Consider the following 13,738-nt stretch of genomic DNA (forward strand, 5'->3'; position numbering starts at 1 on the left):
AATAGGTGTTGACAAATGGGATTCACAAGAATGTTTGGTAGGTCTACGTTGATGGTGTATTTCATCATATTTCTACATGTTCAAGGCACCTGTGTCCAATAGGTGTTGACAAATGGGATTCACAAGAATGTTTGGTAGATCTACGTTGATGGTGTATTTCATCCTGTAAATCAACTGGACCACACATAAGAAGTGTCTCAGTCTGTAGATACTTGAGACATGATGCAGAGTGGAGTGGAGTGGAGTGTTCTAGCCTTACTAAATAGGTTATGTTTGATCATTGATAACCTATTGTAATGATGCAATACATCTCCTGAATATGGCAAATGTTTTCATGTATTCTATAGAGTATCCAAACAAAGCACCTAGTGACAGCGTTACCTGTTGTTGTGTATATTTTCATGTTGTGTTGTTGCACAACAGATAACATTGACCGTCGCTTATCATGCTCTGTTTTTTGTTTAACCATTGGGCCTGGGAACGGTTGTGACCACTGTGTCATGCTGTTGTTGTTGTTGTTGTTGTTGCAGCATGAGCCGGAGGGTGTGGTGATGGAGTAGAGGCTGTTGTTGTCATACTGTTGTTGCAGCATGGGCCGGAGGGTGTGGTGATTGGGTAGAGGCTGTTGTTGTCATACTGTTGTTGCAGCATGGGCCAGAGGTTGTGGTGATGGGGGTTGAGACTGTTGTTGTCATGTTGTTGTTGTTGTTGCAGCATGGGCCAGAGGTTGTGGTGATGGGGTAGAGGCTGTTGTTGTCATACTGTTGTTGTTGTTGCAGCATGGGCCGGAGGGTGTGGTGATGGGGTAGAGGCTGTTGTTGTCATACTGTTGTTGTTGTTGCAGCATGGGCCGGAGGGTGTGGTGATGGGGTAGAGGCCGTTGTTGTAATACTGTTGTTGTTGCAGCATGGGCCGGAGGGTGTGGTGATTGGGTAGAGGCTGTTGTTGTCATGCTGTTGTTATTGTTGCAGCATGGGTCGGAGGGTGTGGTGATTGGGTAGAGGCTGTTGTTGTCATGCTGTTGCTGTTGTTGCAGCATGGGCCGGAGGGTGTGGCGATGGGGGAGCTGCAGCGAGAGATGCAGGAGGAGGGCATCACAGACAGGATCAGCAAGCAGCGACTGAACCAGCTGCTGGACCGAGCCGACTACAACGATGACAACATGATCACATACACCGAGTTCGTCAATCTTGTAAGTAGCACTGTCTTGAAGCACACATGCTCACCGATCCTGGACATGCTGGAAGCAATGTCCCCTATTTGAATTCAGCTGATGACACCTTCACTGCCTCATGTGATTGTGTCAACCATTACGCTCTTGTTATTGAGATGAAAGGATCAAATGTTTTGCATTATATTTGTCACTTAGCCGTCATCCAAAATCAGACCAAATATTTGAGTATAGGCAAATTTTATCACTACATTTTCAGTTTGAACAAAACTTTGACAACATTCCACAGTAATTGATGTTTATCCGTTGCTTGTGTCTCAATGGTTTCAGATGACCAGCAATGAGGGTCTGACAAAGTCTGAGAGGTCGGCTTTCACAAGCGTCCTTGGGGCAGCCATTGCCAACATCGTGCCCCAGAGTATGAGGAAGGACTTCCTCGCCAACTACAACTGCCGGCCACCACCACTCTTCATCCTCCTCATCAGCACCGCCGAGGTGAGTCACACAGTCAGTGGGAGAAGAACATCAGTTCAGAAAGAAACATGCTGGCAGTGCCTGCCTGTGCCTGCCTGTGTCTGGCTCTGTCTGCCTGTGTCTGGCTCTGTCTGCTTGTGTCTGGCAGTGCCTGCCTGTGTCTGCCTCTCTCTGCTTGTGTCTAGCAGTGCCTACCTCTGTCTGCTTGTGTCTGGCAGTGCCTGCCTCTGTCTGGCAGTGCCTGCCTCTGTCTGCCTCTGTCTGGCAGTGCCTGCCTCTGTCTGCCTCTGTCTAGCAGTGCCTGCCTCTGTCTGGCCGTGTCTGCCTCTGTCTGGCAGTGCCTGCCTCTGTCTGGCCGTGTATGCCTCTGTCTGGCAGTGCCTGCCTCTGTCTGCCTCTGTCTGGCTGTGTCTGCCTCTGTCTGGCCGTGTCTGCCTCTGTCTGGCAGTGCCTGCCTCTGTCTGGCTGTGTCTGCCTCTTTCTGGCAGTGCCTGCCTCTGTCTGGCTGTGTCTGCCTCTGTCTGGCCCTGCCTGCTTGTGTCTGGCAGTGCCTGCCTCTGTCTGCTTGTGTCTGCCTCTGTCTGCTTGTGTCTGCTTGTATCTGGCCCTGCCTGCCTGTGTCTGCCTCTGTCTGGCTGTGTCTGCCTCTGTCTGGCAGTGCCTGCCTCTGTCTGCTTGTGTCTGCCTCTGTCTGCTTGTGTCTGGCTGTGTCTGCCTCTGTCTGGCTGTGTCTGCCTCTGTCTGGCAGTGCCTGCCTCTGTCTGGCTGTGTCTGCCTCTGTCTGGCAGTGCCTGCCTCTGTCTGGCTGTGTCTGCCTCTGTCTGGCAGTGCCTGCCTCTGTCTGGCTGTGTCTGCCTCTGTCTGGCAGTGCCTGCCTGTGCCTGCCTCTTTCTGGCTGTGTCTGCCTCTGTCTGGCAGTGCCTGCCTGTGTCTGTCTCTGTCTGGCAGTGCCTGCCTCTGTCTGCTTGTGTCTGCCTCTGTCTGGCTGTGTCTGCCTCTGTCTGGCCGTGTCTGCCTCTGTCTGGCAGTGCCTGCCTCTGTCTGCTTGTGTCTGCCTGTGCCTGCCTGTGTCTGCCTGTGCCTGCCTCTTTCTGGCTGTGTCTGCCTCTGTCTGGCAGTGCCTGCCTCTGTCTGCTTGTGTCTGGCCCTGCCTGCCTGTGTCTGCCTGTGCCTGCCTCTTTCTGGCTGTGTCTGCCTCTGTCTGGCTGGGTCTGCCTCTGTCTGGCAGTGTCTGCCTCTGTCTGGCCGTGTCTGCCTCTGTCTGGCCCTGCCTGCTTGTGTCTGGCTGTGTCTGCTTGTGTCTGTTTGTGTTTGGCTGTGTATAAATGTGACTCTTTCTGATTCTATGGGTGATGATTGTCCACATTTGTGTGTTACGTTTGCCCACTCTGCCAGACTTGTTCTCACTTTGTCAAGACGATATGGAACATAAAGTGGAACGAAACCTCAAAATTTGCTCAACACCTAAAAATAATTTTCAGATGTTCTTGAAATATTTGAAGCAGCTCATTATCAGCTAAATGCCAGTTCCATTAAAGTTAAAACCATACCAACCCGTGAAGATCTGTGTTAGAATAGGTCTTCACCAACCCATGTTTGCCATGAGAGGCGACGGGATCGGTTGGTTAGGCTCGCTTACTTGGTTCATGCATGTCATCCTATCCCAATTGCGTGGATCAATGCTCATAGTGTCAATAACTGAATTGTCTGGTTATCATTGTTCAATAATTCACAGACGGCCGTCATTTAGCTTGAATATTGCTGAGTGCGGCATTAAACAACAAACAAACATGACCTTACCTGAAAATAACCATCGGTCAATCACTCCCACCCTTCTCTAACCATATATATATGACGTCATAATGCAGCTCCAGACAGTATAATATTAATGATACATTAAACTAGAACACAATATCAGTCTGGAATACAATGTATGCCATCTTGCAATCATGAATTCATGAAAACTCCAGCAACATCTGGCCACAGAGATGTGATGTGCAAATTCTGATCAAAGGGAGGTAACTCTGAAGCTAACACACTCTCACTTCCTCCCCAGATTGTGATATTTGGTGTTTACGCTGCGGAGTTGGCCAAGACAAGTAGTCCTGTGACTGCCACGAGTGGAGTGCCCATGTACAGTCCCCTCGTGTACACACCGCGGCGCAGATACGAGGCCTGGAGATATCTCACATACATGTTTATACATCAAGGGTATGTGAAACAGAAGCGGACTCTGTGTGTCAAAATTGGTGCATAGAGCTGGTGACCCTTCATTGCAAGCATCGCAATGTATAATCAAAACATTATATCTAAAAATGTTTGAAAAAATATTCCCATGGAAATATGGGTAAACTGTCTGTTTGAGCAGTGTTGATCAAATGACTGGGAAATTAACATTATGGATACGTGATTTTTCCAGACCTGCTTAGAGGCAGATATTTGGCCCCAGGTTTGCAGCAAATGACAGCAAAATTCCCAATTTGAGTTATAAATGTCCCAAATACCACAGAATTTACAGAAATATGAAAAGTTAAAAATGTCCAATTTTGAACAATATAAAAAAATATTTTTTTTAAATTTGATAAATCCCTGAGGATTTAAGAACGAAACATTTGTGATCATGGAAATATGGGGAGAAAATATTTGCCTCGGGATAATTAACTGCATGTCAAATCAGCTTTGTCAGCCATGGAGATATTTTACGAATGCTTCCTTTATTGCTGAATTCAATTTAATTTCTTGAGTAAATATGAGTTTTGTCATTTGTGACAGAACAGGTTCAATTAACATTTTATTAGACTACATGGCCAAAACAAAATACAGTTTCTCATCAGAAGCTTAATATTTCCAAAAAGCCAAATTCACAGGGCTTTCAAATTCATCATCCACCATGGCCCATTGTTTGAGTCACAGAGATAAATCTCCCATTAATATCTGGACCTTCTTGACATATAAAGAGACCAGATCTTTAACCGGGCAAAACTAAAAGATTTTAACAATTATTTTATGTATTATGTATTTCTTATGTATTTCTTATGTATTATGCTTGTTTCTACTCTCCTGTTGTGTCTTGAGCATTCAAAGGATACCAAAGGAAAAATGTATAATTACATTTTTCAGAAGTCCTCCTGAGGAAATTTGTTCCAATCTGTAATTATGTGAGGAAAAGTATACTGTTGGTTGTCAGTTGTCAGTTGTATAAAGAATTCTCGTTTTATTGATATTATTAAGAATCTAAAAAGAGGACATTTCTTCCAGATGGCTGCATATTGTATCGAACATGGTGTTCCAGCTGTTGTTTGGCCTGCCGCTGGAGATTGTACACAAGTGGTGGAGAGTCATGGTGGTGTACTTGTGTGGTGTTCTAGCAGGTAGGTACATCTCAGACCGGCGGCTAGTCGTACGCAGGGGGTGTACTCGTGTGGGGTCGTTTCATCCCAGCAATGGGAGTTCATGTAGATCAAAAATACAGAAATAAATGTACTAATTCCCCATTTAAAAAGTTTTATATTCTGCTTGTTGTTCAACAGTGTGTGAAACATGATATCTGTTATCCAGGTTCCCTGGCCCACTCTGTGACAGACCATTCCGTGGCGCTGGTGGGAGCTAGTGGAGGGGTGTACGCTCTCTTGGGGGCTCATTTAGCTGCAGTAGCTACGGTACGTCTCCTCATGGTTCACAGTCCTTCGCCACAGCAAGCTGGGTTGCCTGGCAAAATAGGTATCATGTGACATGAAGTGTGACCTTTTGGGATGGTCTAAACCAAAATGTTTAAGTATCCAGACACATTACTTGTTATAATGGAATTGTGATAGTGTTCACATGTAATCACGTGGCCTCTGATGGTGTTCTCATGTAATCACGTGGTCTCTGATGGTGTTCACATGTAATCATGTGGTGTCTGTGATAGTGTTCACATGTAATCACGTGGTCTCTGTGATGGTGTTCTCATGTAATCATGTGGTGTCTGTGATAGTGTTCACATGTAATAGCTTGGTCTCTGTGATAGTGTTCTCATGTAATCACGTGGTCTCTGTGATGGTGTTCACATGTAATCACATGGACTCTGTGATGGTGTTCACATGTAATGATGTGGTCTCCGTGATGTTACAGAACTGGAAGGAGATGAACTACAAGTGCTGTGAGGGGAACATTGTGCGTGTGATGCTGAGTGCGCCGGTCCGACTCGTCATCATCCTGGTGCTTGGTGAGTCACACAACAGACCCTGATGGTAATATGTCAGTGACAAGTAGAAATAGTGGACATCAGTACTGTGTTTAGGTTGATAGATCTATTGAAGTACGAATCTCATTTTAACAACACCTGTAGCAAATACTTTAAACATTTTCATGTTTCAAGTATTACCAACATGTCTAGCAGACCATAAGCAGAGCTGCCTCCCAGAATGCCCAATCTGCCTAGCTATCTTCTAAACCTGTTAGTCAGGGGGATTAAGCCAAATGTTTCTGTGTATCAGAGATTGTAAAGGCCGCCTCCACCATCCCAATGTTTCTGTGTATCAGAGATTGTAAAGGCCGCCTCCACCATCCCAATGTTTCTGTGTATCAGAGTTTGTAAAGGTCGCCTCCACCATCCCAATGTTTCTGTGTATCAGAGTTTGTAAAGGTCGCCTCCACCATCCCAATGTTTCTGTGTATCAGAGTTTGTAAAGGTCGCCTCCACCATCCCAATGTTTCTGTGTATCAGAGATTGTAAAGGTCGCCTCCACCATCCCAATGTTTCTGTGTATCAGAGATTGTAAAGGCCACCTTCACTCATCCTAATGTTTCTGTGTATCAGAGATTGTAAAGGCCGCCTCCACCATCCCAATGTTTCTGTGTATCAGAGATTGTAAAGGCCGCCTCCACCATCCCAATGTTTCTGTGTATCAGAGATTGTAAAGGCCGCCTCCACCATCCCAATGTTTCTGTGTATCAGAGATTGTAAAGGTCACCTCCACTCATCCCAATGTTTCTGTGTATCAGAGATTGTAAAGGCCGCCTCCACCATCCTAATGTTTCTGTGTATCAGAGATTGTAAAGGTCACCTCCACTCATCCCAATGTTTCTGTGTATCAGAGTCTGTAAAGGTCACCTCCACTTATCCCAATGTTTCTGTGTATCAGAGTCTGTAAAGGTCGCGTCCACCATCCCAATGTTTCTGTGTATCAGAGATTGTAAAGGTCGCCTCCACCATCCCAATATTTCTGTGTATCAGAGATTGTAAAGGCCGCCTCCACCATCCCAATGTTTCTGTGTATCAGAGATTGTAAAGGTCGCCTCCACCATCCCAATGTTTCAGTTGTGCCAGATACCAGTCTTGCCATCTACAGACGAGTCACAGCACCAGAGGACCAGAAGGTGGGAGTGTCTGCTCATGTTGGAGGCTTCCTCACAGGTGAGTGGTCAAGATGGGGACAGAGGCTGGCAGGCGGTCAAGTTGGTCACAGAGGGTGACAGGTGGTCGAGCTGGTCACAGAGGGTGGCGGGAGGTCAAGATGGGGACAGAGGGTGGTGGGTGGTCAAGATTGGGACAGAGGGTGACAGGTGGTCGAGATGGGGACAGAGGGTGACAGGTGGTCCAGATGGGGACAGAGGGTGGCAGGTGGTCCAGATGGGGACAGAGGGTGGCAGGTGGTCCAGATGGGGACAGAGGGTGACAGGTGGTCAAGATGGGGACAGAGGGTGGCAGGTGGTCGAGATGGGGACAGAGGGTGACAGGTGGTCAAGATGGGGACAGAGGGTGGCAGGTGGTCGAGATGGGGACAGAGGGTGGCAGGTGGTCGAGATGGGGACAGAGGGTGACAGGTGGTCCAGATGGGGACAGAGGGTGGCGGGTGGTCGAGATGGGGACAGAGGGTGGCAGGTGGTCGAGATGGGGACAGAGGGTGACAGGTGGTCGAGATGGGGACAGAGGGTGGTGGGTGGTCGAGATTGGGACAGAGGGTGGCGGGTGGTCAAGATGGGGACAGAGGGTGGCAGGTGGTCAAGATGGGGACAGAGGGTGACAGGTGGTCGAGATGGGGACAGAGGGTGACAGGTGGTCAAGATGGGGACAGGTGGTCAAGATGGGGACAGAGGGTGGCAGGTGGTCGAGATGGGGACAGAGGGTGGCGGGTGGTCAAGATGGGGACAGTTGGTCAAGATGGGGACAGAGGGTGGCAGGTGGTCAAGATGGGGACAGAGGGTTTTGGGTGGTCAAGATGGGGACAGAGGGTGGCAGGTGGTCAAGATGGGGACAGTTGGTCAAGATGGGGACAGGTGGTCAAGATGGGGACAGAGGGTGACAGGTGGTCAAGATGGGAACAGAGGGTGACAGGTGGTCCAGAGGGTGGCAGGTGGTCCAGATGGGGACAGAGGGTGGCAGGTGGTCAAGATGGGGACAGAGGGTGGCAGGTGGTCAAGATGGGGACGGTTGGTCAAGATGGGGACAGAGGGTGGCAGGTGGTCAAGATGGGGACAGAGGGTTGCGGGTGGTCAAGATGGGGACAGAGGGTGACAGGTGGTCAAGATGGGGACAGAGGGTGGCAGGTGGTCAAGATGGGGACAGAGGGTTGCGGGTGGTCAAGATGGGGACAGAGGGTGACAGGTGGTCAAGATGGGGACAGAGGGTGACAGGTGGTCAAGATGGGGACAGAGGGTTGCGGGTGGTCAAGATGGGGACAGAGGGTGACAGGTGGTCAAGATGGGGACAGAGGGTGACAGGTGGTCAAGATGGGGACAGAGGGTGGCAGGTGGTCAAGATGGGGACAGAGGGTGGCGGGAGGTCAAGATGGGGACAGAGGGTGACAGGTGGTCAAGATGGGGACAGAGGGTGACAGGTGGTCAAGATGGGGACAGAGGGTGGCAGGTGGTCAAGATGGGGACAGAGGGTTGCGGGTGGTCAAGATGGGGACAGAGGGTGACAGGTGGTCAAGATGGGGACAGAGGGTGGCGGGTGGTCAAGATGGGGACGGTTGGTCAAGATGGGGACAGAGGTTGACAGGTGGTCAAGATGGGGACAGAGGGTTGTGGGTGGTGAAGATGTGGACAGAGGGTGGCGGGTGGTCAAGATGGGGACAGAGGGTGACAGGTGGTAAAGATGCGAACAGAGGGTGACAGGAGGTCAAGATGGGGGGGGGACAGAGGGTGGCGGGTGGTCGAGATAGGGATGGTGTGATATTTGATGCCAGAGAGTGTTCTAAGGACATAGAAGGTGTCAAGTGGTCACGACATGTCCAATCTATGTCCAGACCAACTGTTCCACTCTGATACTACTGTTTCTATCTACAGGTCTGTTGCTTGGAATTCCTGTCCTGAAGAACATCAAGAAGCTGCCCTGGGAGACCACCCTCGGGTGGGTCACAATGGCCATATTCCTGCTGCTCGTGGCTTTTGCCGTTCTCTTCAATGGTCTTTACAAAGGCTACCCAGCTACAGATTGGAGTTAAGTTTGCTCACAGAGGCCGTGTGCAATTTGAACATTTTAGATTTTATACGACATTTTGCATAATTGTACATACCCATAATATTTTATACATTTTTAAACATATCCCTTTACTTTCACCACTTTCTCAGGATGTGTTTTTGAGAGCTAATGTGCATGTCTCATCACTGTTATATTCCTCCCTGTATATGTCATGTGTGCCTTACCTTAAACTTGTCTAAGATCTGAATCAAAACTTCCAAGATGAGATAAAATTATTACATCTTGTGATTTCGTGGCATATGTGACATAGAGAATGTTATAGACCTATTTCTTGGTTTTTTCCGAATGTAATACCAAGGTAATCATTTCTATATATGGAGACCCATGTTTAGTATGGTGTGTGGTATGTTGCCTCGACAAACTTAATGGAGTACGTGTCAAATTTCACCACACCGATGTCACAGGGTTCCACAGATCAGGAATACAGTAAATGTTTTTCTAACATTTCTTTTTAGCTGGTTCACAGTTTAATTTCTGATTTCAAAGCACTGTTGATGAAAGTATAAACGAAAAACATGTCTTTTGAGTTATCTGTGAAAAGTATGCAGATTTTGGTAAAATAAAATAAATGGAACGAAAGAGGCATACAGCATGGAGAGTGAATGAGTGAAAGAGTTCCTTCCCTTTTCCTAGGATTTCCTTTGAAGAGTTATAGCATGTGACATCCTGTTGAAATCAAATGCCAAGCCATATTAAGACAATTGTTGAACAGTTATTCTATTTTCTTAACTATAATGTTATGCAAAACCTTGGTGTGTTGATGTTGTGTTTGCAATAGATGCATAATATTTATTGTTTTTATGATCACTGTGAAGGATGACAGTGATGGAATGTAGATTTCTCGGTTGATGCTCAGTTTGTTTCAGGACAATCCTTGTGTTTTATATCAGTATTGAAGAATGTAGAACTGATTTGTATGCATTTAGGATTGGAAATAAGTAAAGGGATGGAAAAATCATGATTTGCATTATCAGGTATTTTTACTGTAGTGGATTTTGATGATGATGCAGAGGTCAAGTAGTGACTCAGAGGTCAAGTAGTAACACAGAGGTCAAGTGACACAGAGGTAAATAATCCACAGGTCAAGTAGTGACTCAGAGGTCAAGTATTTAAAGAGGTCAAGTAGTAACAGAGGTCAAGTAGTAACACAGGTCAAGTAGAAACACAGGTCAAGTAGTAACACAGGTCAAGTAGTAACAGAGGTCAAGTAGTAAAAGGTCAAGGAGTAACACAGAGGTCAAAATCCACAGGTCAAGTAGTGACACAGAGGTCAAGTGACACAGAGGTCAAGTGACACAGAGGTAAATAATCCACAGGTCAAGTAGTGACTCAGAGGTCAAGTATTTAAAGAGGTCAAGTAGTAACAGAGGTCAAGTAGTAACACAGGTCAAGTAGTAACACAGGTCAAGTAGTAACAGAGGTCAAGTAGTAACAGAGGTCAAGGAGTGACACAGAGGTCAAGTAGTAACAGAGGTCAAGTAGTAAAAGAGGTCAAGGAGTAACACAGAGGTCAAGTGACACAGAGGTCAATAATCCACAGGTCAAGTAGTGACACAGAGGTCAAGTGACACAGAGGTCAATAATCCACAGGTCAAGTAGTGACACAGAGGTCAAGTGACACAGAGGTCAATAATCCACAGGTCAAGTAGTGACACAGAGGTCAAGTGACACAGAGGTCAATAATCCACAGGTCAAGTAGTGACACAGAGGTCAAGTGACACAGAGGTCAATAATCCACAGGTCATGTAGTGACACAGAGGTCAAGTGACACAGAGGTCAATAATCCACAGGTCATGTAGTGACAAAAAGGTCAAGAGGTAACAGGACACATACTTTCAAAGAGGTCAAGTTGTGAAGGTCAAGTAATGACACAGAGGTCACTGACACAATCAGAAGTCAAGGCAACACTAAGACGTCCCGGAAGACTGTTGGAGTCAATGTTAGACAGGTATTTTCAAGAAATGGGGAAATAAGTCTTGAGTTGATAATTGTTGATATACCAAGACGGGATTATAAGATGTTTTTGTTTCTAATTTGTTCTCATATGACAATACTTTATGATCAACTCAGAGGTAATGAAGTTAAAGTTTCATTAACTAGCTGGCCATGTGTCGAACACTCTGTTTGGTTGTAGTGTAGTCAGATGGACCCTCTGAAGTGGTCGGAAGTCCGGTGATGTTGAAGTAAATTGTTGAACATGTTTGCTGGACTGTACTTGCAGTTTCAAGTCTGTTTGATGTTTTGCCTGAAAAACTCATTTAGACTCAATATATTTGTATAATTATTTTCTATAGTTTTGTAGTGACCGAGACCTTATACACTGTCAGTGTAACTGTGTATTACTTAAACGATCTGATGTAGTATTATGAGATAGCTTGATATTTTCTCTGTACTCAGTGTTGAACATGTGTATCTGGTATTTTGGTGTGAACAAGTTACTTAAACAGTAGGAGGCATGAAAGAAGTTTGTAATCTGTTGGAAAAATGTATTTCTTTTGGTATATTTTTAAATGAAAAGCATGCGTGTAAATGTAGCCCATTTCTGATGTGAACAACAGCAGAAGTTCTGATAATTCACTGTTCATGTTTTGTCATTAAAAGGTTGACGCTATGCAAGTGACAGTATCATATAACAGCATTATCAGATAGTAAGAGGCCCCTCACCAGATTGAAACAATGAGTTTTGCCTTTTCAAAGCCATTTCTGGTACATTGCTTTCTACAACGGAAAGCTCTAACTTTCTAACAGCTAATGGCTGTTGTGATGCTGAAAAGGTTTTAGTTCCATTCTCTCATGGTGTAAGATATCGATTTGTCACTTGTCATCGAACTTCCACCATTTTGCCAGTCAAATTCTTGCCATGTCAACCATCATATTTGTTACGGAATTAATAAGCATATGTGACATTTTTGTATTTTCATTATATAATATCCCACATGAAACTGTTTCTTTCCCAACATGACACCACTTTGTCTGCTTGTGTCTACCTATTGATATTTGTATTGTCAAAGGTGTTTTGAGAATTTTACTATTTTTCTACTACTTTTCTTTTTTTTATCATCTATTAAGAGCACATAAATTTTGCTTTTTAATATGCATATGGTTGAGTTTCATAAGGGTTATGAATAAAAATGTATGTTGTTACCTGTTTAGTTGATACTTGTATATCTGTCAGCATCCGAGAGACTGCCCTGATTTGTGTGCACATGCTTGAGTAGAATAAGGGATCATTCACTCGTTCCAGTGTAATTATGTTTGTCTTAATCATATCAAAGGTAAATAATTTGGGTAAATGAGGGTGTTGGGCCATGTATGAAGTAGAATGTTGTTTTTGAAATGTATATTCAAGACAGAAATACCCATTACAAGCAGAGATTTGATGTATGGGAATAATTCATTCTACTACGGCCTGACGTTTGTCATGCTGTTATTTGAATACATGTTTTCCTTTCAAACATGGTCGTACAGATTCTATAAGATTTCCCTCAGTTGGATTATAATAAATTATTATGAATTATTGAAGGGTTTGTTTGTAGAGGGAGTGAACGAGTATGGTTTTATGCCGCTTTTAGCAATATTCCTGTAAGATCACAGCAGGGAAGACCAGAGAATGGGCTTCATACATTGTACCCATGTGGGGAATTGAACCCGGGTCTTTATCATGACAAGCGAACACTTTAACCACGAGGCTACCCCACTGCCACCTCTAATGTAGAATACAACGTCTTCATGTTTAAAAAAAAATAGTGACATACAAAAAAAATTTTAGAATGTCATGTCAATTTGAAAAAAACAACATGCTAATTTAATAATAATATGTGATGCTCAAAATAAAGTTTATTTAATCAAGTGGTGTGTTTGTACATATTGCTTCCTGATGCAAAAACATGCTGATTTTTATTTAGTTTTATTAAATACGTTGTTGTACGGCACAAAGCATGTGACATTTAAACAGTGTGATGTTGTGAAAGTTTTTGACTTGAACTATATCTAATGGCATGTACATATCCCAGTTGAATTTCATAATTTTATTTTATTGTGTTAGCTGTTATGTTTCAGTTTTTCTCTTTCATCATCAATTTATAATAGGCATGTCATGACTGTTGTTTTGTAGTCATGTTATAGTGAATGTAGATGCCACGCATGATTGGTGTGTGACAACAAGTCAAGCAATATGTGATTATTGATAACTTGCACTGTTTTTTGTAAGGAATTAAATCAAATATATAACTCTTTATTTGTGTTTTGGTTTTACTCCACCATTAAGGAAATCAAGAAGACATCTGATTGCTTCACAAATCAGGTAAAAACATGAGCCAACTGTGATTGCTCAATCTAAATTCTTCCCACTGAGGGTGCCCCACAGGGATTTACTGAGGGTGCCCCAAAGGGATTTACTGAGGGTGCCCCACAGGGATTTACTGAGGGTGCCCCAAAGGGATTTACTGAGGGTGCCCCAAAGGGATTTACTGAGGGTGCCCCACAGGGATTTACTGAGGGTACCCCAAAGGGATTTACTGAGGGTGCCCCACAGGGATTTACTGAGGGTGCCCCACAGGGATTTACTGAGGGTGCCCCAAAGGGATTTACTGACCGTACCCCATAGGGATTTACTGAGGGAACCC

General features: G+C 45.0%; 1 protein-coding gene across 27 annotated transcripts in view; it reads left to right on the top strand.

Moving 5' to 3' along the window:
- The window catches only part of LOC124148974 (rhomboid-related protein 2-like), a 37,954-nt gene extending 24,606 nt beyond the window's left edge, over positions 1–13,348 (top strand). For 2 of the 27 annotated variants that reach the window (XM_046520280.2, XM_046520282.2), the window contains exons 3-10: positions 1,037–1,192; positions 1,502–1,666; positions 3,702–3,856; positions 4,904–5,016; positions 5,204–5,304; positions 5,759–5,852; positions 6,948–7,043; positions 8,918–13,348. In XM_046520280.2, coding sequence (XP_046376236.1) covers positions 1,037–1,192; positions 1,502–1,666; positions 3,702–3,856; positions 4,904–5,016; positions 5,204–5,304; positions 5,759–5,852; positions 6,948–7,043; positions 8,918–9,075 — 1,038 coding nt within the window. In that variant the 3' untranslated portion in view covers positions 9,076–13,348. The remainder of the gene's footprint in view (positions 1–1,036; positions 1,193–1,501; positions 1,667–3,701; positions 3,857–4,903; positions 5,017–5,203; positions 5,305–5,758; positions 5,853–6,947; positions 7,044–8,917) is intronic. The other 25 variants (XR_007219317.1, XR_007219321.1, XR_007219311.1 and 22 more) reach the window with 25 other exon arrangements.
- The last annotated feature ends 390 nt before the right edge of the window (positions 13,349–13,738 follow it).

Source organism: Haliotis rufescens, unplaced genomic scaffold (assembly GCF_023055435.1).
Source record: "Haliotis rufescens isolate VD_foot unplaced genomic scaffold, xgHalRufe1.0.p SCAF_8, whole genome shotgun sequence".
Classification (NCBI taxonomy): domain Eukaryota; kingdom Metazoa; phylum Mollusca; class Gastropoda; order Lepetellida; family Haliotidae; genus Haliotis; species Haliotis rufescens.